This window comes from Platalea leucorodia (assembly GCF_965183815.1).
Source record: "Platalea leucorodia genome assembly, chromosome: 14".
Classification (NCBI taxonomy): Eukaryota; Metazoa; Chordata; class Aves; order Pelecaniformes; family Threskiornithidae; genus Platalea; species Platalea leucorodia.
Window position 1 is genome coordinate 11,211,714 of NC_138836.1, and position 27,992 is coordinate 11,239,705.

General features: G+C 52.4%; 1 protein-coding gene across 1 annotated transcript; it reads left to right on the forward strand.

Moving 5' to 3' along the window:
• Positions 1 to 839: 839 nt before the first annotated feature.
• Positions 840 to 27,919, forward strand: LOC309597368 (heparan sulfate glucosamine 3-O-sulfotransferase 3B1-like; the record flags this gene model as incomplete). The annotated part of the gene is made up of 2 exons (XM_082326669.1): positions 840 to 1,291; positions 27,301 to 27,919. 2 exons carry the CDS (start codon positions 840 to 842, stop codon positions 27,917 to 27,919), a joined length of 1,071 nt encoding a protein of 356 aa, XP_082182795.1.
• Positions 27,920 to 27,992: the final 73 nt, after the last annotated feature.

Consider the following 27,992-nt stretch of genomic DNA (forward strand, 5'->3'; position numbering starts at 1 on the left):
GAAAGGGGAGTGCTGTTCCCCATCCACGGGGGAGCGCGGGGGCTCTGATAGTTGGGGTCCGCACGTTCAGAGTGGGAGGAGGAGACCTCAAGCTGAGGTGAGGCTGATGTGGAGAAGCAGGGCGGGCTGTTCATCCCCAAATCCGTACTCCAAAACCTCATCATCTCCCCTTACCATCTTCCTCAGTGGTTTTTATATGCTGGGAAATGTGGTATTTTAGGGAAAAATGTCCCAGATAGCACCTGAGTAATGCGTGAGGAAACGCCTCGGGAGGATCCAAAGCCTGGAGGCTGAAACTGTATTTGGCTAACGGGGCTGGAAGGCTTCGCATCACGATCGCAGCGTCCCCATGGCCCTCACTCGCCCCGGCGTTGCCCGCGGGCCCGGACAGCAACGCCGGACGGCAACGCCGGGGCGAGCGAAGGCGACGGAGCGGTTGCCCCGACGGTGCGAGCCCTGCGCTGAGGTGGCTGAGGTGGCTCGCTGCGCCCTCCCGCGCCCGCCGCCGCCGCCTCACCAGCCAATGAGCGCCTCTCCTCCCCTCCTCCGCCCCGCCCCCGCGCGCTAACCGCTCTTCTGATTGGCTACTCCTCCCGGCTCATTATGCCACAGAGCGCGGCTCTGATAGGTCGAAGGCGCTGCCCGTCGCCGCCCGCCTCCGCCGCCGCTGCCTTTGCCTGCGCTGCCGGCGGCGGGAGAGCGGCGCTGGGGCGGGCGGGCAGCGCCGTGTCCGGGCCGATGGAGCCGTGCTGAGGCTCGGGGGTGCCCATGCGGCGCCGGGTAGAGCCGAGCCGAACCGGGCGAGCTCCAGCCATGCATCCCGCTGCGCCCGCGGGCACATGGGGCAGCGCTTGAACCGCTGCCTCGATGTCCCCGTCGCGTTACCGCCGCTGAGGCGGAGGCTCCTGCTGCTCTCCATCATGCTCTTCCTCTGGCTCTATATGTTCTACTCCTGCGCCGGCTCCTGCGCCGGGCTGGCGACCCGCGGTTCCCCCGCACCGCCCCGCGCCGCCCCGCCGCTTCCCCAGCTGCAGCCGCCGGCTCCGGGGGAACCGGTTGAGGAGAGCAGCCTGGAGGAGCAACGGGCAGCGCCCGACGCCGCCAGCCCCATCTCCAGCTTCTTCAACGGCTCCGGCACCAAGCGGCTGCCGCAGGCCATCATCATCGGGGTGAAGAAGGGGGGGACGCGGGCGCTGCTGGAGTTCCTGCGGGTGCACCCCGACGTCCGCGCCGTCGGCGCCGAGCCCCACTTCTTCGACCGCAACTACGAGCGGGGACTCGCCTGGTACAGGTACCCGCTTCTCCGCCGGCGCTGCGGGGCGGTGTGCGGGAGCGGGGCGGGCCGGGGGGTCCCCCCCGTCCTGCCCGGCCCGGCGCGGGGAGCGCGGCAGCGGGCGCTGGCCGCCCCGCAGCGGGGCCGGGGTGCGGGCTGCGGCCGCCGCGGGCTCCGGAGCAGGGCGGGGGAGCGAAAGGGGACCGTTCCGCTAAATGCAACCCCGAAAAAAACCCCAAAACCAGCGCAAGCCCAGCGCGGAACTTGCTTTCCCCGTTAGTCCAGGCGGCGGCTGGGTGTTCGCAGACTTTATGCTAGCCAAACCGTATTTAATCTTTAAATAAAGGTTAAATATTAATTTAAATTTTTTTTAACGCTTTCATTTCGTTGTGCTTGCAGGGCTTTTGCTGAAGCGAGTATTTTTTTCCTTCAGCTTGGGCTGTTGCTGGGGGGTGGCCGGCGCGGCCGGAGCCCCCTCCGGGGCGGGGAAGCGGCTGCGCAGGGCAGCGCTCCCCGCCAGAGCCCGTTTTTGGGGGGTTTCACCCGTTCCGGCAGCGCAGCGGCAGCCCGGGGCTGGCAGGCGGCAGCTCCGCGGTGGAGATAAAACTTCCCCGATCGCTTCATGCGCTCTTTCTCCGTTAACTTTCCCCTACCACTATAATCAGCTTTATAGCTGATCAATTGCTCCGGCTTGCAGTTCCCAGCGCGGCGCTGGGGATAGGAGGGTGGTGTGGTATGCGGTGGTGAAACGGGCGCCTTGGGGACGGGGTGAAACTTTCTGGCTGGGGGAAAAGAAACGATCCATTTTGGGATTGCATCCTGCGAGGGTGGATGTCGAAGTAATTTTGCGAGGTGGCCGTGTGCGGGTGGGCTTGAAGAAGCAGGAGGCGATGGGTGCGGAGAAGTGCGGGGCTCCGCAGCCCTGCCGGACACCGTGCGTGGGGCCGAACCCCAGGGCAGGGTGGGTTTTTTTCATCCTTTTTATGACTGAAGTTCCTTTATCAAGAATATTTTGAATATGCCTTTCTGCTGAGTGCTTACAGGACTACTAAAGGAGCAGAGATGGAAACTTTGAAGCTAGATGGGAGCTGTGAACTTCTGAATTTTAACCTCTTTGTAGTCTTGAAGCTCCCACCCTGCAGGTCCGATTAGGTTTATGGCTTCTCTTTTTTTTAATGTTGCCATCCCTCAGCAGTTAGTGAAATGACTGCAGGATAAGATCTGGTGAGGAGGAAGGTGTTTTTGAAAGAGCTTTCGTTTTATGAAATTCCTGAGTTTTGGTGGAGGATGCAGCGTGTCGTCCCATAGCGACCAAAATGAAATCTTTATAAATTCAGTTGGTTTTAATAAAATATTAATCTTGCATTTTGAAAGGAAAACTTGCATATAACAGAGCAGAAGACCTGTCAGGATTTATTAGCAAAATGGTGTTGTACGTGTTGAACTCTGTTTTTAATTAGGCACCTAAATTAGACCATAAAATGGTTGATTAATCTTTTACAAGTAGGAGGTGGAAGGGGAGAAGGAGAGAATAATGCTTATGATTACATTAATCTGTTATCCCAGAGGCAGTGGGCGAAAGTCAATATTTAAAGGATACACATTATTTTTAAATTTGGAGAAGCTGGCATCAAAGTTGCGTGTAACTTCTTAAAGTTTCACCTTATCAGCTGCTTAATTTTAAGCAGGACGGGCCCTATCCCTGTGAACGCACTGCTACGTTATTAAATAGTATCTTTGCAAAAGGGGTGTTTTAACGGAAATACAACAAATCTTCAGGTCTGAATGGGGAGCAGCGAGCGTAAGTGATGCTGCAGGTCTTGAAACCACTCGGGTACGATTCGCCCTGAGGATCGGAGCGTGTTTGTCTGTCTGCGGGACTGGGACCCGGATCGATTGCGGCGGGGGAGATGAAATAATGCAAAATATATGGGGGAAGGATGTATTTGCTCAAATCAACAGACAAGTTGTTTGGTAATTGTGCGTTATTTCTAACTTCAGTTTGAATTAGATGCAGAAGTTTGTTCCTATAAGTTTCAGTGTCAGAAATCAGATACTACATAGCTCAAAACTCCCCCTGACTTCAGTGAATTTTGGCTTCTCAGCGCTCCTCAAGAGCGTGCTTATTTCTCCAAGCCCTAATGAGGCTTTTATTTATTATCTTAATGTCAATAAGGAGATGCATTTGAATTTTCTTGTTAATGGCCCAATAAAATCAGATTAAAAATGCTATAAAATATCCGCTGTGCCAGCCGTCGCGCATGAGCTGGGCAAGCCTCGTCTCTGGTTTTCAGATGCTTTTGCACAAATTGCCTGAACTTTGGAACTGGGGGAGTGATTTGTCTCCTCAGCACCCGCTCCCTGCCGTTTAAATCCAATTGCCTGGCTTTGAAGAGATGAAGATGCCATTTTTGACCCATGTCTCATTGAAAGTATATTTTATTTGACTGGCTTCTGGCTAAATTTGGTCCTATCTGTTAGAAGTTTTTGTTTGTTTGTTTAAGTTGTTCTGACATATAATGAAGTGTTCCGATGTAATGTTTTCTCAGATCTCCGAGAGGCAGAAGGCATCACAAATTTGCTTATTTAGCTTGATGAAGGCTTATGTTTTGGGGTATTTGCAATTAATTGTATTTATGTTAACTACTGATCTCTGTCTAAAGTTTTCATCTATAGAAAATAACTTTTGAAGGAGGGAATACAAACTTTTTTCTTGCTCCGTTTTCTGTCAAGTGAAATGAAATCTGCTTTTTTTTTTTTCCCCCCCTTTGTGTGGAAGGCAAAACAGCATCAAGTGGTGCTGACCACCGTTCCTAAAAAGCAGAGGGAAAAGAGGGGAAAAAATAAATTGATTTTTCGATAGCGAGATAGCTAGAAATCTAATGGAAATAACTTCTGTGCACACATTGTGGGGGTTTCCCCCCTGTAATGAATACAGCATGTTAACTGCTTCAAGTGAAAATATGTACCATGACAGAGGAGAAACGGGAACCAGCCACTACTGCAAACTAATTTTAAGTAGCGCCTGGAATTTTTGCATGATAAAGAAGTTTCCTCTCCGCAGCAGTAAGGAGTTCAGCGCCGCAGCCTGTGCGCGCATGTGTCCGTCTGCCCGGCCGAACAGCCCGCCTGGCAGCCCCTCGGGAAGCTGTTGTTTTCTTAGGGTTTACTATATGGGTTTGGGGGGAAAACGTGTTTATTGCAAGCCTAGAAAATCCAGTTTTGAGCTTGTTTTATTTTTTAAAATTTCCTTTCTTACTTCATGCAACAATGATGCATTTTTAAATATACTAGGGACTTGAAAGCCTTTTGTCCTATAGTTAATGTAAGGTAAGAAAAAAAAGATCATGTCATTAGTGTTATGTGGGTTTTGGTTTTTTTTTTCTTTTTTTTTTTTTTATCACTTTGGGCCCAGTGGGCTGTGGTACCCGGTCCCTCCTGCCGTGGACTGAGTGTTCCCAGCGCCACTCAACACCACTGATTTATATTACGAGTCTGTAGCCCTCTGCTAGGAAACCCCGTGCCATGGCTACGCCGGCTGTAATCCCGGTAGCCGTGCTAGCCCGAGCTTCTCCGCCTCTAGCAGTGCAGAGGGGAGACCTCTTTTTCTTCCTTTTTTTTTGGGGGGAGGGGGAAATTCTTAAAACGCTGGGGCTTTGTCTTCCCGCTATTGCCAAGCTGCCTTAATTCATTCTCCGTGCTGAGACCATGGGTGGTGTGGGTTAGCAGGATCAGGCCCAGTCGTCTGGCGGTGTGCGATACACAGCTTCAAACATGCATTTCGTAGACTCCCCAGTCACCTAAATAACGCATTGGGGACCTTAATGTGCGAAGTGCTGCTTCACAGCAGTTCCTGAATTGGGAGAAACTTTCTCATTTTTTTTTTAAATCTATTTATTTTTCCCCAGCAGTCTCTTTTTTGGCCCAAGGAGCGTGTGGGGGTGTGAGCAGCGCAGTGCTGATGCTTGAAATGGGCCAGATGGGGAGCAGGGGAAGGATAAGGTGATAATGGTTAAAAGTTCAGGGGGGAAAGCCTTGCTGAACCGAGGGCAGATCTTGAGCAAGGCAGGATTTTGCCCCTGCATTTGGCCGTTCTCTCTAAATCCCAACTTTACAGTCATAGCGAGGGTTTAATACCTGCCGCCTGATTGCCACCGCACTTCGCAGCCTCCGGAGCGGGGCACGGATCCGGCAGCGCGGACACAACCGTGTGCTTGCACAACTCAGTGTGTTGTTTCTGCTGGGTGTCGCAAGGTTCGTTGGCCCTGGGAAGTTTGGGAATGGTCTTGATTCTCCCAACTGAATTTTGGGTGCAGATGACCGTATCTGAGCAAAGACCAATTCCTCCAGCACGTTCCCGTGAGCTGCATTTGATCGGAACGAGCGTATCCTAAAGGACAGTTGAATTCTCTGGGGTGACTTTGCCAAGCAGCTTTCTCCTTGAGATTTTTGTAAAATAAAACTAAAAATCAACCATTGACCTTGCGTTGTGTTGCGCTTAAGTGAGCGGGGTCTTTTAATGGTCCCCCTCGACACGTGCACAGGGTTCAGCGCCCCTTGGCCCTTCCAGCAGCTCCCCGTGACGCTGCCTGAGCCGCTGTGCAAAGCTCGGAAGAAAATGGCCCCAGAAAAAGAAGGGCTGGGCTGCTGTAATCAGTCAGCAAGGCCCTTGTGTTTGCATGGGATCATTCCTTTAGATCTGAGGAGGGTTGAGTTGTTCAAACAGATGGCAAAGATTATTCGTGTTGCTGGGGTTTCACTGCGCTGCTCCGTTTCAAGCATGTTGCCCGATATGACGCACGTGACAAGTTCTTCCCAGCACGACGCTGGGGGGGGACGACATTGTCTGCCGTGATCGGGTTTCATGGCCTCACCTGTTGAGCTGCTGAACTTTTCAAAGTTGACCATGCATTGGGGGTGACTTATTTGGATGGTGGATCTGCCTGGCTAATCGCGTTAGCGCAGCACCGCGCGGCGTGCCGGGGAACGTTGTGCTCCTTCTTGGCATGAAAATGATGGGAATGAAAACCCACGGGCTCGACTCTGGGTTTGGGATTTATTATTTTTTTTTCTGTTCAAGTGGGCCATGGCAGATGTCTGTAAGGCACGCTGAGCTTTGGATATCTCCAGGCACTTCCAGTGAAGGCTTTGTTTTTAAAAGGATACAGCAAGCCCCGGATGCGGTGGCTATAAAACTCTACCCAAACCGCCATTCTTTTGAGCTGTATTTCTGACCTGGCCTGATCTTGGACTTGTCTTGCCATCAGGCCTCACTTGCTAAACTGCTCTGTCTGCTTGAGCCTGGATTTGGTGCTATTAATCCATGCCAAGTAGGATCACTAATTTAGTGATCATTCAGCGTGAGCGTTCGTGTCTTCTGCTGGCGTGGCCGTGGGTGATCAATGGGTTCACGGGATAATGAATTGGCCAGGGCCATGCGGGACGGTTAACATATGGGTTCAAAGAACAACAAATAGCGGGGCACGTTATTTCAGCAGTGTAATTAGGGGGTCAGGGGCTATCGGCTGCTACCTGTTGTCACCATGTGGTGTGTGAGGAGGGGCTGGAGGAGAGGCTGCTGCTTTGGTTTGAGAAATGACTAAGTGCTGTGCTGGGTCCTGACTTGCTGCGGATGACTGTACTGGGGCTTGTCCATGCCATTGCAATTTCAGGTCTTTCAGCAGCTCGCTGTGTGTTTCTTAATTAGCTCGCAAGAAATGCCATGTGATATTTTTTTTTTTTTAAAGGAGCTCAGCCCAACGGCCATCACCAGCAGCAGCTGGAAGGCAACTGAGTAAATGGGCCTTATCTTGACTTACTGAATGGAAATGAGGGCTCCCATGATGAAATGTATTGATTATCAGCAGGCTCAGAGGGAAGGTGGGGTTAACTCAGGGCAGGGGTTTACCGGTGGCATGGTGTTGCCATTAGGGAGTTGCTCCTGGACTGGAGGTGGTTGCAAGGTGCCCACAAACAAGTCTGGAAGGGCATCGCATCTCGCCGTGGGTCAGATGAGAAGAGGAAGCCAAGGTCAGGAGCGTGGTCCCTCTGTCTCGAGCATCTTTCAGCCTGGGGATGGTGGGGACTGCTCAGACGTGATGTGTAGTAGGCCCTAGTTCATTCGTAAACATTACGGGAAGGAGAGAACCTCTCCTGGTGCCGCGTCGGCTCCAAGCGTCCCCATGGTGGTTTTCCTTTTTGTGATAGCTCTGAAGACAGAGGATGAAAATGGACTTGGTGATGGTGACTTTTGCATGGGGTGTCTTTGTACTGGGAGGGGACGAGGGCCGTGGAGGGGTGAGGAGGGGCACGTGGGAAGCTGTGAGCTGGCTACCTTGGCTGCTAACCTGCAAGACCTTGCATGCCGGCTCTGCAAGCACGTGTGCTCCTGTCTCAGGAGTCATTCAGAGAGGCTCAGAAACTTGGGTGGCTGGAGGTTTTGACGATGCTGGTGGGAATATTAGAGGAAAATAGGTGTAGAAGTGCTGCTGGCAGAAGGCTTCCTGTTGATTTCAAGTAAATAATTCACTTTTTTTAATTTCTGCTGAAATAAGTGAACATGGCAGAGCTCTGTCATGTGGTGGGTAGGAGGGAAAGAGAGAACTTTATTTAAAGAAAAATAATGCCATGTTCTGCTAAATGCTTTACATCTGCTTTAACCTCCTCAGAAACGCCCTGGAACTAGCCTGCTTCAAAATCTATTTTGTTTTCTCCTCTCCCTACAGAGAAGGGATGGAGAAAGAACATCTCTACTGAGGGATGCTGTGACTTAGCACTGGCTTCAGGGGAGTCATGGCACTTTATGGCAGCGGAGGATCTGACCCAGAATTTAATTTGCAGCCGGTCTTGGATGCAGGGCCACGCGTGGGTAACCCTGCTCTCGACGTGGCTTTGTACAGCGGCGTCCGAGGGGCTCAGCGCTGCTAACCCTCGCTGGAGGGAGATGTCCTTCCTCGTAAGGACAGCCCCTTGCCTTCTTGTCATTCTTGTGCTACTAAAATTTGTAAGACCAGAGCTGTAATCTGGCCAGCCCACTCAGCTAGTACTGCCGGGGACTTCTGCAAATCCACCAAAGTGGCTAGTTTATAATAAAAGCGAGCAGTTGTAACGTCTCCCTTGAATTGGCCCGGCCTCTCCCCTCCGGTGCGCGTTCCTGGCAGCGTGGCAGGCAGCTCTTCCAGAAGAAAGTGAGAATTGTGCATGGGCTTTTATTTTATATGCCAGTGTATAGTATTATAGGAGGAAGTATATATTTTATACATCCCTTGCTGAATGTGAATGCAAGGCCAAATCCTTTGTTGCCACAACCGCCGTCCGGCAGTACTGAGTGCGGCTGGAGTGAAAGCACCGATTCTCTTTAAAAAGATGTACTTTTCACGTGGGAAGTTGGCTCTGGTGAGGAGACAAGTGTTCAGCAGTGTGCTGGTGGCCAGGACTGGAGCAGGTCCCCAAACTTCACTGTGTTTAATCCAGTCTGAATCCCTGCCTGGGGGAGGGCTCCAGGATCAGGCCCTCAGCATGTGTCCGTGTGACTACAGAAAATGTTTCCCCAGAAGCCAAAATCCATTACAATGATTAACTTCGATAAAGCAGCTAGACAAGCTTTATATTAAAGCCCCGAGCTTGCAGCCTGTCTCAAGTATCAAATGCAAACTTGTCTTAAAACTTGAAAGTTTACGAAGTACAGGCGAGCGGCACGTGGAGGTGTAGGAAATGTTTAGAAAGCTGCTGAGTTGGTGAAAGAGTGATGAAACGCGGGAAGAGCAGAGCGCGCTGGCATTACGGTGAGGTTAAGTTGCATTAGTATTTTTGATTTGGAGCGGGGTCCGTGGGCCGCGGCGGGCGGCTGAGCCTGGGCGATGCTGCGGCTCGGTGCGGAGATCTTCCCGTCACTAGGGGGAGGACAAAACCCCGGCGTTTTATTAATAAGTGCTTTGCTGCTTCATTGAGCTATTAAATATTTGTTTAAAAACTGGCAAGGCCTGTAGCTTTGGCATGCCTTCGGTTTGTTTTTTTTAAAGGTGTATTAGACTTGGGATGGAAGCAGGAGGTGCTGGAGTAACCAGCAGGTGTGTCCCAGCCCTTCGGTCCCAGCAGTGGCTGTACACGGTCCTCAGCTGGCTTAGACGCGGGGCTGGGAATTGCAGAGTGTGAATTGCAGAGGGACCCCATGGCTTTGCTCTGCCCCGTGTCTCTGTGTGTCGGGTGAAAGCGATGCCCGATGCCGAGATGCCGTGCCTCTCTGCTCTGAACCCCCTGCACCCGCCTCTGGTGCCATGTTTAGCGAATCGTGCCGGATCGGAGCCGGTCCCCGCGAGCACCGGGGCTGTCCCCATCTTCTGCAGGTGGGCTGGGATGGGGGAAGCTCCCGAAGGTCTCACCCGGGAGCAAGCGGGGTGGTGGGCTTCGTGGGTGCCTGTAAACATCCCTGAGCATCTGCCCTGGCTTCACCATGGCTGGACTGAGCAAACTGAGCTGCCCAAGAGCCAAACAGCCTGAGCATTGCCCCTTCTCGAGGAAGGGCTTAGCAAAGTCCATCTTCTTCCCTCTTCCCCAGTGCTGAACTTGTTGCAACTTAACACAAAGCTCGTAGCTTTTTTTTTTTTTTTTTTTCTCTTTCTTTTTAATTTCCCTCTCGAGCTGGTCTGGTAGCTAATGAGCCTTGGGCTGTCTGCATGGTATTTTGAAAAGCAGAGGGAAAAGCTAATAGGGGGTGTTGAGCAGCGAACGAAGCCTTGGGAGAAGATATCAGCCTTGCCAAAGCAGAAGTGGAATAGCCGGTTAGGGTTTCAACCTGGGTTTGCTGCAAGCCGAGAGGGGCCGGGAGCTGTTGTCTGCTCCGAAGCCTCTTAATTACAGGCTGGCGCTGCCCGGACAGCCGGACGCGCGGGAGGAGCTGCCTGTCCCGCGCGCGGGGAGCGTCCCGGTGTCTCGGCGCACACCGACGCCTTGGCTGGCTGCCCTGGCTGCACCGCGGCTGCTGGCTCCCCCCAGAGACGATTTCAAGGTCACACTGCTAAATGCAGTGTAATAATTAATTAAGCTATATATAAACAGCAAGCTCGTATGGTCCTAAAGCAGATTAAGAGCCCGGGAGTTTCCTCTCGCCCACCTTCCTCCGCACAGTCTTCTCCTTCCTGGGTTCCTCCGCAGGCGAGCCCTGCGGCTGTCGCGCGCTCAGCCGTCCCAGCAAGGCTTACCAGTTGGGTTAAGCAGCTGCGCGGCTGGGTCTGAGCCCAAAAATGATAGGAACAGAGCAACGCCCGCTCCAGGGGACTCCCTGGCTCACCCAGTTCCCTCATCCAACCCAGTCGTCTTCTTGCTGGTGCTGGAGGAAAGGACACGTGCAGCATCTCTGCCCTCGCGGTGGGGATCGCTTCACTGTGTATCGGTGCCTGATGCTGGGAATAGCCTAGTACTGGGAATAGCTACTGGGGTCTGCCTTCAGCAACAGGCGTTTCAAGGCTCAGTATAGCAATAGCTGAGCTGCATCATTTTTTTAACCCCACTTTGGTGTGGGGTTAAAACCTCCACAGAAAGCACGTTTGTGTGGGGTTTGCAGCGTGGAGGTAGAAGAATAAGCTGGGCTGGGTTTCCTGGGACAGCCACAGCAACTGAAGGTTTGCAATGAGGCTTGAGGCTAGAGCCAAGCGAATAACTTGCCTTGCGACTCCTGTGGAGTTGAGATTTGCATGGTATCAAAACTGATGCTTGTATTTTTTTACTCTCTTGCATCTATCCAAAACTGGTCAAAACTCACTCGCTGCAAACCCCAAAAGTAACAAAAATTAGGGATTAGGTTTAGTTTAAACTCCAGGTTACTTTTAATGTAGCTGCAGAAACACCCCTGGAAAATTAAAAATCATGTCTCAATGAAGCGGAGGTGATGTGTGCTGTCAGATGTCAGGGTACTTGGAGAAGGGCAGAGGGGCTTTCAGTCCTTCTGGATCAGTCCGAGTGTTGCAGTCTGGGCACGTGCATGCCATGAACCCATCGGCAGAGTCTGATCCTTGGCTTTGCACAGCGAAATCCTTGGGAAACCGAACAGACCCCACGTCCAGCTCCGGGAGGAGTGGGGGAATGTGTCTGCCCTGCCTGCGTTTGCTTTGGGGCCTCTTCTGCTGCTTCCCGGGACACCTCCTTGTGCACGTCCAGTTGACTGAGGGCCACCGCTGGGGACCAGGGCTGGTGGGAGGAGGTGCCTGGGGCTGACGGGCTCCGTGTGAGAGGCTGTGTTTGGGTAACTTGGGTTGTCCATCTCCAGCTCCCTGGCTCTCCGAGGCAGAGCTGGCTTCTCTCAATTTCCAAGTGCCAGGCTGCTACATCCAGGAGATGGAGGCAGAGAGAAAGGGCTTTGTGAGGGCTCACAATGGAGTCCCGCATCAGTTCAGTCCCCATCAGAGGGGGCCGGGCTGTCTCTTTGGGAACCCAAGGGTGTAGAGATCAAAGGTGCGGGTGAGTCAATTACAATTCACATTTGGTTCATCCATATGTTTGGGTATTTGAAAGGCTTCAATGGTAACCCATTTTATATCTCTTATGCCCATTGATTTGTTAATCTGACACTTGGTTTCATCTGAATAACAATAGCTCTCATTCAGACTCCTCAGTGTTCAGGGAAAAGTCATTTCACTTGGGTTGTGCTCCAAGGCCTTAGCAGACCGGCCCACTGTGCTCTTTATGTAGAAAGGCTTGAAGGCCTACGGGATAATTCAGCCCTGTCGCCGGCTCTGGAAGGAAATCAGCTCTCGATGGAAACAGGGTGGGATGCTGAAGGTCGGTGCTGGGTTATGGCATGTGTGGTTTTGCTCCATGAGGTCCTTTCTGGTCGCCACCGTAGTCGTGGACCTGCCGTCGCAGCCTGCGGGGTGTGAAGATGTGGGCACGGTTACAGAGAAATACAACCCAAGTAGTCAGAAGTGGAAAGCAAGCATGGAGAGCCCTCTTAAACACAGCCTGGGCAAGTGTGCTGGACTAGATCAAATCATTGGTATGGCAATGTGAAGTCTCTAATTACATGAATACCTTTTTAATTAGAAGCAGTGCTTTGCATCTGTTGTACTTGCAGCCGAGCATCTCCACCAGCTGAGCCTGCTCTTTAAAGAGCTCTTGACTGTATTTCATTGACTGTTTATGACCACGTCATGATCCCACGTAATGACTGGGGCAGGAGGGGAGGCTGCAGACAGACCTGCTCCTTCATGTTTCCCTAATTGGTGCCTGTCTCCCTCCTTCCCTGGGAGTTTCACTCCTTCCCAAGGCTGGTTTGGTTCCTTCTGCTCTACCCGGAGTCCTGCAGCGTCGCTGGGGACCCACCTTGGGATGCGGTGGCACCACGAGCCCATACCTCGAATGCCTCAATAGGCACGCTACTTTTTTTGTCCTGGAACTTAATTTTCTTTTCTGTCCTTCTGTGCTTGGGGAGGGGGTGGTGTGTAAAAAGGATGGGGAGAGACTGGGGAGGGTCATACTGGCCTGATTGGAGATGTTGGGGGAAAAAATCCCATCCTGGACAAATGTCTCTCATTCACTGCCCTGGGCTGTTCACCATGGAACGATCTTAATTTCCAGTGCTACTCCTTTATGACTGTAAATCACGAATCCATTAACAAATGAGTTGAGGTGACAATCCCATTTGTGTTAAAATACATTTAGGGATCAGTACTGAGAGGATCACCGATGTATTAATTTGCCAGGCCTTTTGTTCCAGCAGGTGGCCAAGATAGCTCATCCCAATGGGGGCCACGCTGACCGGCCCAGTGTCCAGATCGCCACCAGTTTGGGTTATGGTTGGTGCCACCCCTCCCTTGCTGGGAAGGAAGTAGGAGACCTTTGGAAATTAACTGGGTAGCTCAGCTTGGAATAAAGTCTAAACCAATTTTAAATTCTTGACCCGCTCGATGGGATGCTCAGGGTAATGAGCAGCCAGCTGGCGAGTACGGGACGCACTTGCTTGGCTGGGCCCCTTCCCATGTAGGTAGTTTGTTTGTCACTGCCACTACTGGCCACCGGGACGGTGACCTGTCCTCTGATGGTCAGAGGGGGCATCCCCTTCTCATTAAGACAGTCGAGGAGGAACCTCGGTGCTGCACAGTTACGTGGCTGGTTTGGGTGCTGCTGAAGAGGCAGGTGGAGTCATGCAGCTGGGGTTTGGCAGCAGCTTGCCGGCATCACTTGGCCTATGTTAGGAACATGCCTTATCAAAAAGGGCAGAAAAAAATTGTAACTTTTTTTTTTCCATAGTGAAAATGGAAAGCTGGCCGCTTTCTGAGCTGTGTTTTTGAAGGCCTCTGCTGTTCAGGCGATGCTGGATGCCCATAGGATCCCTTTAGGTGCAGAAGGTGGATTCTTTGAGATCCTACATGGCTTTTTTGAAGACCTGTAGATGTATATCTGCCTCAAGGCTTGTTTCAAGCCTGCCCTGGCCCTGCAACCCTGAGAGCTCCCTTCCCACGTGCTGCAGAGGAGCTAGCGGGCTGCGGCTCAGCCATCACTTGGAAGATGCTCCAAGGGCTGTCAGTGCCCAGAGGAAAGTGCTGCTGGGTGAATAAAGCAGCTTCCCTGCTCCCCTCCCTGCTTTGCTGTGCCCACCATGAGGAAGAGGAGCAGGAGCAGAGCTGTTACGCAGCTGCTGCTGGCACCAGTCCCTTTTGGGGCTCTTCACCCAGCACAGTGGTTTAAGCTCCCCTTTGGTGTGTCTTACCCCAGGGGCAGACGAATCGCTGGGGATGCTCCCCCTGCATCGGTTATGAACCGAGAGGTGCAAGCTGGGGCATCGCTCAGGGCAGCAAGGGGCTCTGGGGCTTATCGGGAGGCTTTTTCCTCTAATCGCAGCTGTAAAGCCCCAGCGCAGGAAGGCTGGGCTTGATTAGGAGAAATGTGTGTCAAGGTGGCAAGCAAAGCCCTCCCTGTGCAAACGCTGGGCCGCTCCTGCGGGTGTTTAACAAAGGGCAGCATTATCAGCGTGAGTTGTTACCTGCCTGTGCAGGCACACAGATCAGGGCGTTCATTTCTGTGTTGGGGGAAAACACAAAAGACCTCTCAGCGGGGCTGTGATTTATGAACGTGGCAATAGGGGAACGTGGTCCTGCCCATACATCACTGGGTTGGTTTCGTTCGGTGGTTGTTGACTTGTGGAACGTTGAGTTTGGGGTTGGCTTTTTGGTTTCTGGGTTGGTTGGGTGTGTTTTGTTTTGTTTTTTTTTTTCCCCCCCTTTCTAGCAAAATTGGACCACGTGAAATGCCATGCTTGGCAGCGCCCCAGGGGAGAGGGACAACGTGGGAAGGGGTGCTAAAGTTCATCTCCCTTTAGTCCTATCCTGAGTGGAAATTTGTTACACGTTTCTGAGAGTTCAGCCTCGGGGTACCAGTATTGGCCACCCGCATCCATCTGCTTTTGGTGGTTAGAGAGAGGCTGCTGCAATGGTCACTGGTGCATGCTTATTTAGCCAGAAAGTTGATTTATAAGTATGTGCCATAAAAATCCATATCCGTATAAACCCTACGGACTGCCACCCTAGAGTGGACCCAACCAGGGGTTGCTTCTCTTGAACCAACCCCTTTTCTGGGAAGCTTCTTCCTCTTGCGGCATGGCTACAGAAACGCTGCGGTGGTGCGTAGCTGCCGTACAGACGACTTGGGCGTACATGAAGTGACCATCTCCCCTTGCATTAGATGCACCATGCGTGCCCTTTGCGTCCAAACCGAGACGTACTCTGCTCGCTGGACTCCCCACCACCAGCGTGCAGCATAACGGGTCCCTGGGGAAGGGCCTTGAAGAGCAGGTACTGTAGGGGTGAGGCTGATGGGATAACCTCCCCTGGGCTACCGGGATTAGGAATACCTCCTGGTGTCCACCCTGGGGTGGTCTGGTGTGACAGGTCATGGGTAACGGGCTGTCCTGTGCTGGGTGTAGGGTCCAGCCCCAAGGTGCATCCCTTCGAGGGAGCTGGGAGGACGCTCTGCTCCGTGTGCAGTGGCGGGTGGTTCGGCTCTTGGATGAGTCATGATGCTACTTGGTTTGGGCATCTAATTCTTGAAATACCTTGTGCTTCTGGGACAGCAGCTGAAAGCTGGCAAGCTGTACACAGTCTGCAGTGCTGGCTTTATGAACCTCAACGCCTGCTTCTGCCTCCCCCAAGCCCCAGATCCCCACGGCCATGGGGTTTAACTTGATGGAGATTGCTCCCCTTGCTGCAAGGAAGCATTTTCCCAAGAACTATAAGGAGGGAGGATGTCTAAAAGACCAGTGAGTAGCAGCGCCTGTGGGGTTTTAACATCTTTGAGAGGATTAGTGCCACTGCTACAAATTAAGAGAGCAAATTGGTGGGTGTGGGAGCAGTCTGGGGCTATGGACTCTGTGCTGGGCTGGCGGGTGCGTCGCTGATGGCTGAACGCTGCCGGCACTGGCTGATGGTCCTGCCGCGTTGGTTCTGGCTGAGCCTCCATGGCCAGGAAGGGGCGAGAGGGAAGAGCCTCGGGAAGAGGTTGTGGTGCGAGCAGTGAGCACCGGTCCCGCTTGGCTGCGTGGCAAAAGAGTTGAGGGCGAGTGGTGGGCTTTGTGGTGGGAGTTATGGGAACAGCCTGGTTGTTCTGCTGGAGCTGAAGCCAAACCCCTGAGGTCGGGGTCTCGGGGGTTAGCTGAACCCAAGTGATAGCCATGTTGGCCCCACGTCCTCTGCCCTAGGCGACACTGCTGTCACCTGCATGTCCCACAGCTGGTTTTTGGATCTCCCACCAGCTATGACTTCTTACCTGCTTTTAAACCTCTTCCAAGCCGGGCTTCCTTTGCTTATGCCTACTCTGAGCTAGCAAAAAAGCCTTGCAGCAGTCACGTTTACTTCTTTCCACAGTTTAGCTGATAACTCCAGACCTCGACTCTCTTGCTTTGCCTTTTTTTTGGATGGGGACATTACTTCTGTGCTTGCAGCTGCTGAGCCAGTCCAAGCTCAGCAGATACTAGCTCCTGCTTCCCACGAAGGGCCGGATCAGTGCTACCCAAGGAAAGCTGAGTTCAAGAAGTAACCTCTCTGGTACCAGGATGTGTTACAGGAGCAGTCTCTGCAAGAGGCTCCGAGAGCAGAGCTTCATCTTGCAATGAATCCGTAAGTGGATCTACCAGATCTTTGCATAGCAAGAGCTTAGTACATGTACTGTTAACTCACGGCTGTAAATTTTTGAGGGCAGAGAAATGGCTGGTCCTTCTGGTTGTGATAGAATAAGAGGCAGAGGCAGTCGGGAGAATTTATTTTTCCCCAGGAGTGAGTTGCGAGCGCTGTAATCTCTGCAGATGCCTAAAATTCTTCCTCTTTCCTCCCTTTCAGGCTGTTGTCTGTTTAATTTCTAGAGAAAAATGTTTCTACTGCTTTGCAATAAACTCTGGGACTCCGTGAAAGTAATCATCTTGGCTTGTTCCAGACCTGCACCAGTGTAGCTGCTGACTTACATCCACGCCAGGGTGAGCAGAGCCGAGCTACCTGGAGGTGGTGAGGACTAATGCTGGTGGCCTTCAGGTGCCAGAAGAGAGGGAAGGAGATTACGCTGGTGCAGCTGCAGGGGTAAATTCCAGTTAAACACTCCAGCGGGGTGTACTAAGAGGCGACATGGCGCAGAAGTAAAATACACAGCTTGGCGGAGATAGTTGGCCCTGCGATCTGCTAGAAAAAAACTCTTTCGTCCCAGTTTGCCAGTTAGCTCAGTCATGTTTCCTGCTGGGTTTAGAGGTTTCCCCCCCCCCCTTAAATCATGAGTTTCACAGAACTGCCCCCTCCCTGCTCTTCTTTTAAACAAAAACAGTCTTTTTTTCCTTTTTTGGGGGAAATGGAGACAGATTAGAGTAATCTCACATGACTTGACCAGTGGGCAGCGAAGTCCGGTGATGCTGGGCGGTATTCTAAAGAACTCACCCATAAACAGCAATTAGCTTTTAATCGCGACGCTGCTCCTGGCCCCCCGCGCCCGCCAGGAACAGCAACGTGTGCTCTTTGTCGGCCGGAGCGGCAACGGGGGGACCCGCGGCAATGAAAGGGAACCGGGGGTGACTGGGAGGAATAAGATGCTCATTTCAGCCCCACCCCCTTACTGCGCTCAAAAGCTCTTATTTTCAGAGCAAAGCGCTATTGAAGCATCGGGACAATGGAGACCAAATCCTTCTGGGGGAGGGGAGGTGCTGGCAATTGCATCTTTTGTTGCTTTTACTTCTTTACTTGCCTATGGCCTCCCCCATCCCACCCCTCCAAGAAATCCACATAGATGCTCACTAGATGATAATGCAATCACTTTCTTGGGACCTTGCTAATAGGATTATAATTATTACTGGAGATGAACTGGAATGAATAGAATATTTACCACTTCATCTTAAATTATTGTAAATCCCTCCAAAGCAGCCCTTTGATATGTAAAGTTCTGCCTCTCTCCCCCCAGTGAAGATAATTATTTAGTGGAAGTTCAGAGCTTTTAAGTATGATGGGGGACAGAAAGAGCCTTCATTGTTTACATAAAGAGGAGGGCCTATATAATGAACTGGTAGAGTTGATGAATATCTTGTCTGGCTCCAGCAAAGGAGGAGGGAGAGTTCTTGCTGAGCAGTTATAACATCTTGAGCTGTTGTTGGGAGAAGAGAGAAGGAGATAATTGGAAACTTGGCCCTTCCTAGTCCAAAGAAAGCCCCACATCTCTGCAGCCCATGTTCAGTTGGCGCATGCGTCCACCAGCGGGAACATTTTGGGTTTGTTCATTAGGGCTGGAGGAATTTCTGTTTGAGGAATGACAAAGTAGGCTGGGAGACCTCAGCCTGGCAAAGAGATGTCCTGGGGGAAGTACAGCACTCTGCAAAGTCAGAGCTGGGCTGGAGATAGAGGGATGGATTGGTGTCTTGATGCAAGGACTGCGGCTATGGCCTGAGGCCAGGAGCTGGTGCACAAGGGGCAAAGCAAGGACCCAGGGCGGGCTGTGCATTTGGTGGGTCTGCGTGGGTTCAGGAGGAACTGGGACAAGGGGTTAGAAGAGAGATTGATTGAGGGTTGTTAGGTAGACAAACCGCATCAGGCGCAGGAAAGTCCCTGAGCTGAATTTGGGTGGAAGCTGGGAGAGCGGCGGGGGACAGGGGCTGCTGTTTGCCCTAGTCCTCCTATGGCCAGGGTTGGAGATCCCTGGGCCGCAGGGCCTTTGGCCTGAAGGAGAGGGCTGCACCCTGCAGGCGCATCCACGTGAGCATCCGCAAGCAGAATACATTTCTCCCAAGCTTTCAGGTTGGTGCCATGCCCTTGAGTCCTTCCTCCCAAGGGCTGCCAGCGTTGGAGCATCGGCTCTAGGGCGGGAAGTGGGACCGCTCCAGCCAGCCGCCTCCAAGACCAACTTTGTGCCTTTGCATCCGCGCCAAGGACAGGCTTGTCCCCGCAGTGACGGCCGCATCACCCACCAGCCTCAAAGGAGTTTTTGTGGCTCTTTGGCCTCTTTATTGTGCTCTCTGGTGAAAGCACAAGCCCCAGCCCCATGCAGACAAGACTCCCATCAAGTGTTTCTGCTGCTCTACATTACTCCTCCCCTGTAGGCTGCAGCTATACAGTGCACCGTATATGGCACTTATACAGGGCAGCAGCCCTGGGAGGGATAACATGTCATTATCTTTGTTATGAGTCTGTGCCATTAAGTCACATTAAGACATTAAGTCTGAGTCATTAAGCCACTTACTTACACCCGTGAGGTGGGGGAGGCGTTTGGGAGGGAGGTGGCTTTTGGCTGGCACGGGGTGGGAGGCAGCCTTTGCGGCAGAGGCCGGTTCTGCTCATCACACTGATTGCTATTCCTGGAGACACAAACCCTCCAGGTTTTGTGCGTGGATCAGGCCCTGCTTTGTCCAGGTCGGGTGCTCAGATGCTGCTGCAAACCGTCTGCTCTGTGGCTGCGGCCGGGCAAGGCGCCCCGTGTCCCTCGCCTGCAGCGCAGGGAGCGTCAAACCTCCGTGGTGGCTCCTGGATGTGAGCTGAATGCAGTGACTTTGGGCGAGGTGGATAAAGCCCTTTATTAAAAAAAAAAAAAAACAACCAACCAACCAAAATCGCCCAAAAAACCCCAGCCCCTCATGATTGCAGCAGCACGTTGTCCCTTTCTCGAGGCACTGCTGGCTTTGATTTGCCGGGGCTGTTTGGTGCGACTTGGCTCTGCCTGCGTGGAGTGGGGACCAAAGGACCATCTGCCAATGCCCCCCGTCTCCCCGCTCCCCCAGCCTTTGATGGGTTTTTTTTGTCCGCATCAAAGGAACTTAGATCAGACTCCACGGCGGGGCTGGAGCCTGTTCCTGTGGGGTATGTGGTGATGCCACCCATGGCCACTGGCTCTTTGGCCCCATCGAAGCCCTGCAGCGGCTTCATGATGATGAGGAGCCTTCGCATGCTGTTACCCTCCTCTGCCTCCTTTAATCCCCAAACTCCCCAACAGGTGAAGGGCACCTGGCAGATTTGGGGGCAGGGAGCAAGGAGAGTGAGAAAAACATTACTTTCAGGCCCACATATTTTTTTCCCCCCTTTCCCTCCTCCTTTACCTACCCCTTCCTCACCCCCAAAGTTCATTAATTCCCATCATCTGGTTTGTGTAAACGTCGTGGTGAGTGTTTGACGGAGCTGGATAGGGTTACACCCGTTTCAAAAAGGCCAAGGCTGGTTCCCAGCCGTTCCCTTTTATTGTTGTATAATTTGCCAACCCAAACAACGGGCTCCCGCTCGAGACAAAGGCACACATGTTGCCCTTACTGCTGGTCATAAAAAGAGGAGAGGCTGTGTGCTACTGTACAGGTCCTTGGTGCAATGGCAGCCTGAGCCAGGGGAAATTTTGGTAACAAAAATGTGATATATCAAATAATAAGCCAGCACGTGCTCCTACGCCCAAAGAGGAATTTGCTATTGCTTCTTTTCTCTCTTTTTCTTCCTCCTCCTTCTCCATCTTCCTCCTTCCCCCATCCAGAGCTGCTGCTACCAGAAAGCAGAGTCAAAGCCAAGTGGGTAATTTTGAAGCCATTTGACCTTGATGCTGGTGGCAGGCTCCGCGATGTAATTAAAATGCTTTATTACTTTAACAGTCTTTCCCTGAGCTTGTCAGGTTCTTCTTGCTTTTAGGGAGTATTTCTGGGATTTGATGATTTTGTGATCAGTCCCGTGGAGAGGAGGATCAGGATGGGTCCAGCGTGGTAGCCGTGGGAGCTGTGCTGGTGGTGCTGGTGATGCTCTGGGTTTTTGCTTCCCGGAGCACGGCAGAGCTCTTGCTCGCTGTCACGTGCCGGTGCGGGGCTACAAGCCTGTGGTTTCAATCCAGCCCTTGGCTGCTCTGATCACCACTGCACATTTTTCCTGCTTTCTGACAGCAACGGGCTGCCTCGGAGACTGGGAACAAGTGGGTATCGCCTTGGCAGGGCGGGGTGGGCTGGAAGGCAAAGCTGCCAGCAATGGAGATGCCACCCCCATCCTTTCCTGGGTGTCTACAGCTCTTTTTAAAGATACTAGATTTAGCTCGCTCGGCCTAAATTTGTTTATTGAGGAGAGGAAGAGGCAGAGAAGCTGGGGGATTTAGAATGAGAATTGGCTGTGCAGGGCAGGAACGCCCTTCTCAAAAGTGTGTTTGATTTAAGGCAGCGGACGGACAGATGGACGGACCGTGGTTTGAAACAATCCCTTCGGCTTTGGTGGGATCCTAACCAGAGCAAAGCTGAGTGGGACCATGCTGGGATGGGGACAGGGGACCAAACTGCCCCTGGGGACGAGGACAGGACAGGAAAGGATGCAGAGGCTGGAGAGCATCAACATGGGAGGGGGTCAGGCTTCAACCTGCTTCGTCTTCTCCATTTGTTTCCTTTAAAGCTTTTCCGAGCTGGTAACAGCAGGCTTATTTGCTTTCTAACCTGCAAATTAGAAATGCAGCAAAAGTCATAACAAATTCATCACGTGCACCAAATTGTACCATGTTCCAGGTCGTGCTGCCTGGGCTTGTTGTCACCTCGAGTTTTCAAACTCCCTGTCACAACTCTGGAAGCTAAAGACCTGTCTCATCCCAGGATGGGAGAAGAGCTTTTGTGTCTCCTTTTTTCCATTTCTGTTCACCTTCTCACCATAAGCTTTCTGTCTAATCTATGTGGTTTCTTAGACAGCCTTTTGGGAGGATTTGTGGGCGCTTTCCCCAGAAACAGTCAAGTTGCCAAAATTTGGTTTTCTGGGAAGAAATTACTTTTTGTCTTTTTGAAGCACTAGTCAGGAGTTTGGGTAGAAACTGTCCAGAAATAGGTTGGATGCTCTGCTTGTGCACTGCCAGGCGGCAAAGCAAATGGTTCTGGATTACAGGCCTGAACTCGGCATGAATGTGGCTGATGTCCAAAAGAGTTTGACTTGCTTTTTCTCCCCTTTCCCCTATTTTCCTTGCTTCTAAGGAACAGCTGTGGGGGGAAAGTCTAGAAATTCTGCACCAGAGGCGATTCTTGCTGTATCTGCTGGCAGAGCTGCCGCGGGGACTGCTGCGAGCGCTCCGGTCTGCATCTCGTAGCTGCATCCCGATACTATGGCATTTTATTCTGACCATAACAACCTTTCTCTTGTTTGTACAATACCCTATACCCAGCTGGCCATCTCCTCTGGGAGAGTTTTGTCATCCTTGCAGAGGGAAACTGAGGCAGCTCAGGGGATTGAGCAAGGGGACTGGTCTGGAGCGGAGGGGTTTGAGACTGGAGGGTGCTGTCGCTGCAGCGTGGGGCACCTCGATTTTAATACTTACCAGTGGGACTTCAGCTCTCGAGCACGCTGGGGTGAGGGGCACATCTCCGAAAGTGATGCTGGGCGGCTCCGGGTGCTGGGTAGGAATGTATCCGGCACGAAACCCTCCCCAGGCAGGAAAGCTCATCATCCGCTCGGCTGTGGGACTCCTGTTCGGCAGCAGGAGCACCTGAGCGCGCCGGGTCTCGGCTGGGCAGCCTGACGGCGACCTCCGCGTGGGCAGGCAGCGGGGCCGGTTGTCTCTGCAGCCCCCCGGGCTCCGGCAGACCCTGGAGGGGTTTATCCCAGCCGGTGTTTGCGAATGGCAGGAGGTGCATGGGGAAGACCGACAGATGTCCCTGGGGATGAATGCAGTAATGACGGCCGTGCTCTGCCCCGCGCGCCGGCCGGTCCTACCTGCGGCGAATGACGCAGCAACAGGTTGCGGAGGTCCCCGCCACCCCCCCGGCCCGCGGCCCCTCGCTGTTCCTCCTTGAGAAGTGGCAGCAGATTAGCCCGGAGCCCCTCTGCGCAGACAAAAGCTGCCCCAAAGGGCATTAGGCTTCAGGATTGGATTACCGTGTGGCCACCTGTCATCCCCACTTTGTAAATTTATCTCGCTCTGGGTCCAGTTTTCATATTGGAGAAGTTTGCACTTAAGAAAATAGAATATAATTCCCTTCCCCACCCCCAGAGCCTCTCCAAGCAGCAGCCTGGCAGAGTTCGTTTTAGCATCCCTTCTTATTGCAGGCTTCAGAGCTGTGTGGGGCTGGGGATTAGGGCTGTTTGAATAAAGAGAGCCTTTATTACATTAGTCTAAGTGGTTAATAGGTAAAGTAGGCCAATCCATCTTTAGACTAAGCCTATCACTTCGCCTACGAAGGGTGTAGGCTTCACTGAGGAAATATTCATTAAAGGAAAAGCTTTTCCTCTGTCCCTCTTGACATGTTAATAGCTCAGGGTTAGGGGCTCTGCTCTCTGCCTGCAGAAAATTCATACCTGTGCTCAGGCAGCAGCTCCCTCCCCTCGCTGGGACCCCCGACGCTGCCGGCAGCTCTGCCGAAGTCAGCAGAGCGGCGCTTTGCCGGCGAGGCTCAGCAGGGAATAAGGGATGCCGGGACTCTGCTGGTGCTCCTCATCCTTGCTTTTCCTTTTCCATGCTCAGAAAGTAGGTGCCTTGTCCCTTCCCGAGCAGGGAGGTAGGGAGAGGGTTCAAATGACGGGTGAAGGCAGTGTTTCAGTGCTGGGACTCTCTGCTGTGGGGTGTTCTCAAGGCCAAAAGTATTCACGGGTTTGAAAGGATTAGACAGTTCATAGTCGCTATGAAATGGGATGATTTGGATGCAGATGCTGGCTCCAGAGGTCTTTGAACTCCAGGTTGCCAGAAGGCAGGAGGATAACAAGGCAGGAGGGACTGCTTGCCAAGCTTTTCATACTATCTTTATTTTCCACTACAGTGTCCGCTACAGCCCTCAGTGGTGTCTCCATCCAGCTCTGCCCCGACTGGTGCAGCAGCTTTTGTCCGAGGGCTTAGCTGAGCTCCCCGTTTCCCACAGCCTGACTCCCTTTATCGTCTCCCTTTCCTCTCCCATACGGACAACGGTGGCAGCTGCACCTCTGCCGTTCTTACCTTGCACCAAACAGCGCTGGCAGAAGCTGCCCAGGGCTCTAACGTGCCTGTGAAGCTCCCGTGGAAATAGAGGACTCCACAGCTGTCACGAGCTGCCCCTGGGCTGGACTGTGCACGCACCATTGAGCTGACCGTGGGTTTCTGTTACTTTTGCCCAAGGGGGTTGCACCCTGCCAGGGCACGATGGCTACAGCTCTTCTGACCATTACGGCTCCTCTTTCCCCTCCTTCTGCAATGGCTGACATTTAGTGCAGCCCTTGCTGTCTTGGAGCCCCAGGAGCAGATGTGTTCAGAGCTGGAGTCTGGTCCTACTTCCACCAACACGTACGTCCGGCGTGTTGTGTTGGAGCTGCAGTGCTGTACGTGGGCCGAGTTGCCCTTATCCAGTTGTGCTTTGAATGGGAATAAACACTTCTTGGTGACTTCCACCTGTGTGAGTTCAGACCAGCCAATTTACCAGTTCCTCCTGTCCCTGAGGCTCTGTTGTCTCTGGCTGCCAGCATGACGATTGCTGCCTCTATGGGAAATTGTGAAAACCATGGGAAAGCTCCTCACAACGGGCAGACCCATGCAATAGAACTTTGCTTTCCTGGATGTGGTGCTGCCAGAGGTTCAAACCACATTAATGGGCCACAATATTTGGCTTCACTTGCTGCTGTCTAGCTTTTATGCAGCCACTTTTCAAACAGGGCAGTGTCTCAGACAATCTCGAGGATCTTAGTTTTGGGCTGTGCCTGGCACCTATCTGGGTACAACGAAGGAAGAGAGTGCTGGAGCTCGGGCTGAAGGCTGGTTTTGGTGGATTCAGTTCTTGTTCTTGGGTTGAAGGCTCCATTTCTATCTCTGCTCATCTTAGCCTGTGCTGACCAAGTCAGACAGCAGTAGCAGCATCAATGATGTGCCTTGTGTGGCTTCTCTTGCTGTGATGGGTCACCACCGAGATGTTCTGCAAATGCCAAGGGTTCAGGTCCTCTCCAAAAAAAACACAATTTGGGGGGGGTCTAGACCTGCACAGAACTGGGTGCTCTCAGCTCTATGAGAAGCAAGACATGTTGGATGTCCTCAGCCACAAATCAAGAGTGTGGGTTCAGGTGCTGACTGGTCTGCAAACGGACTGACACCGGGCTGGTGGGTGCCTCTTAGACAAAGGGTTGCTCCTTGCCGTCTTCCACTTCTCTGGTGCACTCCTCTGTGTTCGCTGAAACACTAAGAGCAGTGTTTCCCAACCAGATCAACTGATTGAGCACCTCCACCCCCAGCAATTTCCTCCTGTTTCACGGCCCAGCCCTACCCAGTGCCTCTCTTGTGCAAGGAGGAAAAAATAAGCCTTGCGTCATTCCCAGGAGACTGATAAATACTGGCTGTAGAACTCCTGGAGGAGAAGTCGGTCTGAAGGTGCAGGGCCCCGTACAGCAAGCAATCGGGTGGACCCGACCTGAAGCCAAAGGGCTTCAGTGCAGCGCGGCCGTCGTGAGCACGTCGTGGGAAGCAGTCTCCTCTCTAGGCAGGTCCCAGGCCATTAAGGACTTCATGGGTTGAAACCAACCTTTTAAATCAAGCTGGAAAGTGGTTGGTGGCCAGCGCAGGATGTAGAACTCAGATTTAATGTGGCCATAAAAAGAGACACCACTTACTTAATGAGTAGACTGTCGAAATCCGCATCAGCCCGCGATAGATTTAAGCGCTGCTCTCTGAGCGTTGTTGACTGGCTCTGTTCTACGACGGCGTTACGGGTTTGCGGAGTTGGCCAGAAAGGCGAAGGATAGAGTTTTATTTTGGTCACAGTTTTTTGGCACATGCTGGCTCCTGACTTCCAGAAGCTCTCGCGTCCCGGGTGTCTGGTGGACCAGCGTGATTTTTATCTGCATGTGAAACTCCACTTGCGTGGCCTTGAAATTGCAGCCCTAGGGGTTGCCACCACTCTTGGGCATGGCTGGAGGTTTCCACAAGCTGATATCCCCTTCCTCCACAGTCCGGCTTGTCCATCGCCTCCTCTTGCAGAGACCTGTGCACGTCTCGTATGGGGACCATCTCCCACCGTGGGTCTACAGAGAAGGGGCTTTATGGGGAGGACCCGAGCTCCCTCACCTGCGGTGCAGAGGCGTAGTCATTGGGTGCCCCTTGCCAGTAAACACATTGCATAAAGTTAATGCCAGAAGCTGATGAAATAAAATACCAGGTACAATGTGAGCTAAATAGCAGTTGCATAAAACAGCTACTGACCAACTTTCGTAGGCACATGATGGTTTTTGATTCAATCACACCTCTCATTCCTGGTTTTCCTATTGTTGGCCTCAGAACAGATGGGTCAGTTTTTTTTCCTTGGCTTTTTATTGGGGCAACCGTTGGCTTTAGCAGAAATTATCAGTGGCTTTTTGAATTGCAAGAGCCCGCAGTGATCTTTGCTGTAGAAGCATAAAAGTGGTAAGGGAGGAGGTGACCATCAGGGAACAAACAGCCTCTGTGTGCAGCGTGGTACGTCTGAGGGGAACGCTGTTCGAGGCTTGCAGGTCACACACCGGCTGGGTATTTCTCTGTGCTGGGTGGATGCTTTGAAAACTTCATCAAGTTTTATAGCTTTAATTTTGTGGCAGACTCTGTTCTTGCCTTTTTTTTTTTTTAACTGTCTCGCAGCCCGGAGCAAATGAGTCCCTTTGGGTTATAAAGGGAAAGAATTGGCAAATGGTCTGAAATATTTAGGCTTGCCTAGTGAATGATAGGAAAAAATTACTCTTCCTGCTTCATGCTGCTTCCATAATTTCTGCAAGCTCTCTAGTCTTTCCCCACATGGTTAATTAGAAATAGCCAGGGAATAAGGTGGAATTGCTGAAGGATTTAGGTTTCAAGGGTGTTTTGTGAGGGTACGTCCTACCAATGAGCTGAGGTTGCATTCTCCATGGTTGTACGCCGTATCCTGACCTGCTGTAGCCTGCGTGGCAGTGGAGGGGAGAGGTTGTCCTCGCTGGGTGTTGGCCTGGGATGTGCCGAAGATGCCATCAGCAGCTCTTGATGCTCCTTCTAGTGCGTGCTAGGGAACAAGTCTGCACAGCGATAGGGAATAGTAAAGCAATGGGTGAAGCTGGGTGCAAGAGGACCCCTGTGGCTGGGTGAGGTCCTGCTGTTGACAAGCCAGGGACAGATTGCACCCTCTTGCCTGAATTGGGAAAGGTGTTGTGTTTGGGATGCTAAGGGAAAGCAAGGTGGACGTGCTCCAGTGAGCTCCCGCTTTTCCACCACAGCGTTCCTCTCGTTCCTCTGGGGAAAATGAGCTCTGGGCTGGGGCGGAGGGCTCTCTGGCGTTGACCTGAGCCAGGGAAGCTGCCTGGTGCAGCGTAGGACTCATCCTGACCGGTCGGGAGCCAGTGTGGTACATGTAGCCGCACTCCAGGTGCAGAGTGCAGCCCAGCTAATCCACTCATGGATAACTGGGAGATTACTCAGCTGGATTTCTAATACAGTGGCCTTTAATAATAATCCCCTCTTAATCCCTAAATCAATGGAAAATGGATTTATCTGTATGAGCTAGATGACCTGTGTAGGCATTTTAAGGAGAAAAATTCTTGTGTATCTATGTGTTTATATATATATATATATATATATGCATATGCATATTTTTGTTCCTGTTACCTGCTGTTCTGACCCATGTCTGTGTGTTTTGCTGGCAGGGACCTCATGCCCAGGACCCTGGAGGGGCAGATCACCATGGAGAAGACCCCCAGCTACTTTGTCACCAAGGAGGCCCCAGCCCGCATCTCCTCCATGTCCAAGGGCACAAAGCTCATCGTGGTGGTGCGGGACCCCGTGACCAGAGCCATCTCGGACTACACCCAGACGCTTTCCAAGAAGCCCGATATCCCCACCTTCGAGAGCCTGACCTTCAAAAACAGGACTACAGGCCTGATCGACACCTCGTGGAGCGCCATCCAGATTGGCATCTACGCCAAGCACCTGGAGAACTGGCTCCTCTACTTCCCCATCGGGCAGATCCTCTTCGTCAGCGGGGAGAGGCTGATCAGCGACCCCGCGGGGGAGCTGGGCAGGGTCCAGGACTTTCTGGGCCTCAAGAGGATCATCACCGACAAACACTTCTACTTCAACAAAACCAAGGGGTTCCCGTGCCTGAAGAAGGCGGAAGGCAGCAGCAAACCCCACTGCCTGGGGAAGACGAAAGGCAGGACCCACCCTGACATAGACCAGGAGGTGGTGCAGAGACTGCGGGACTTCTACCGGCCCTTCAACATGAAGTTCTACCAGATGACGGGGCAGGACTTCGGCTGGGACTGAGGCTGGCGTGGGAAAGTCCCCTGTAATTACTTGCTCAGCACGGTTTGCGTATATAAAGAGATATATATGTATG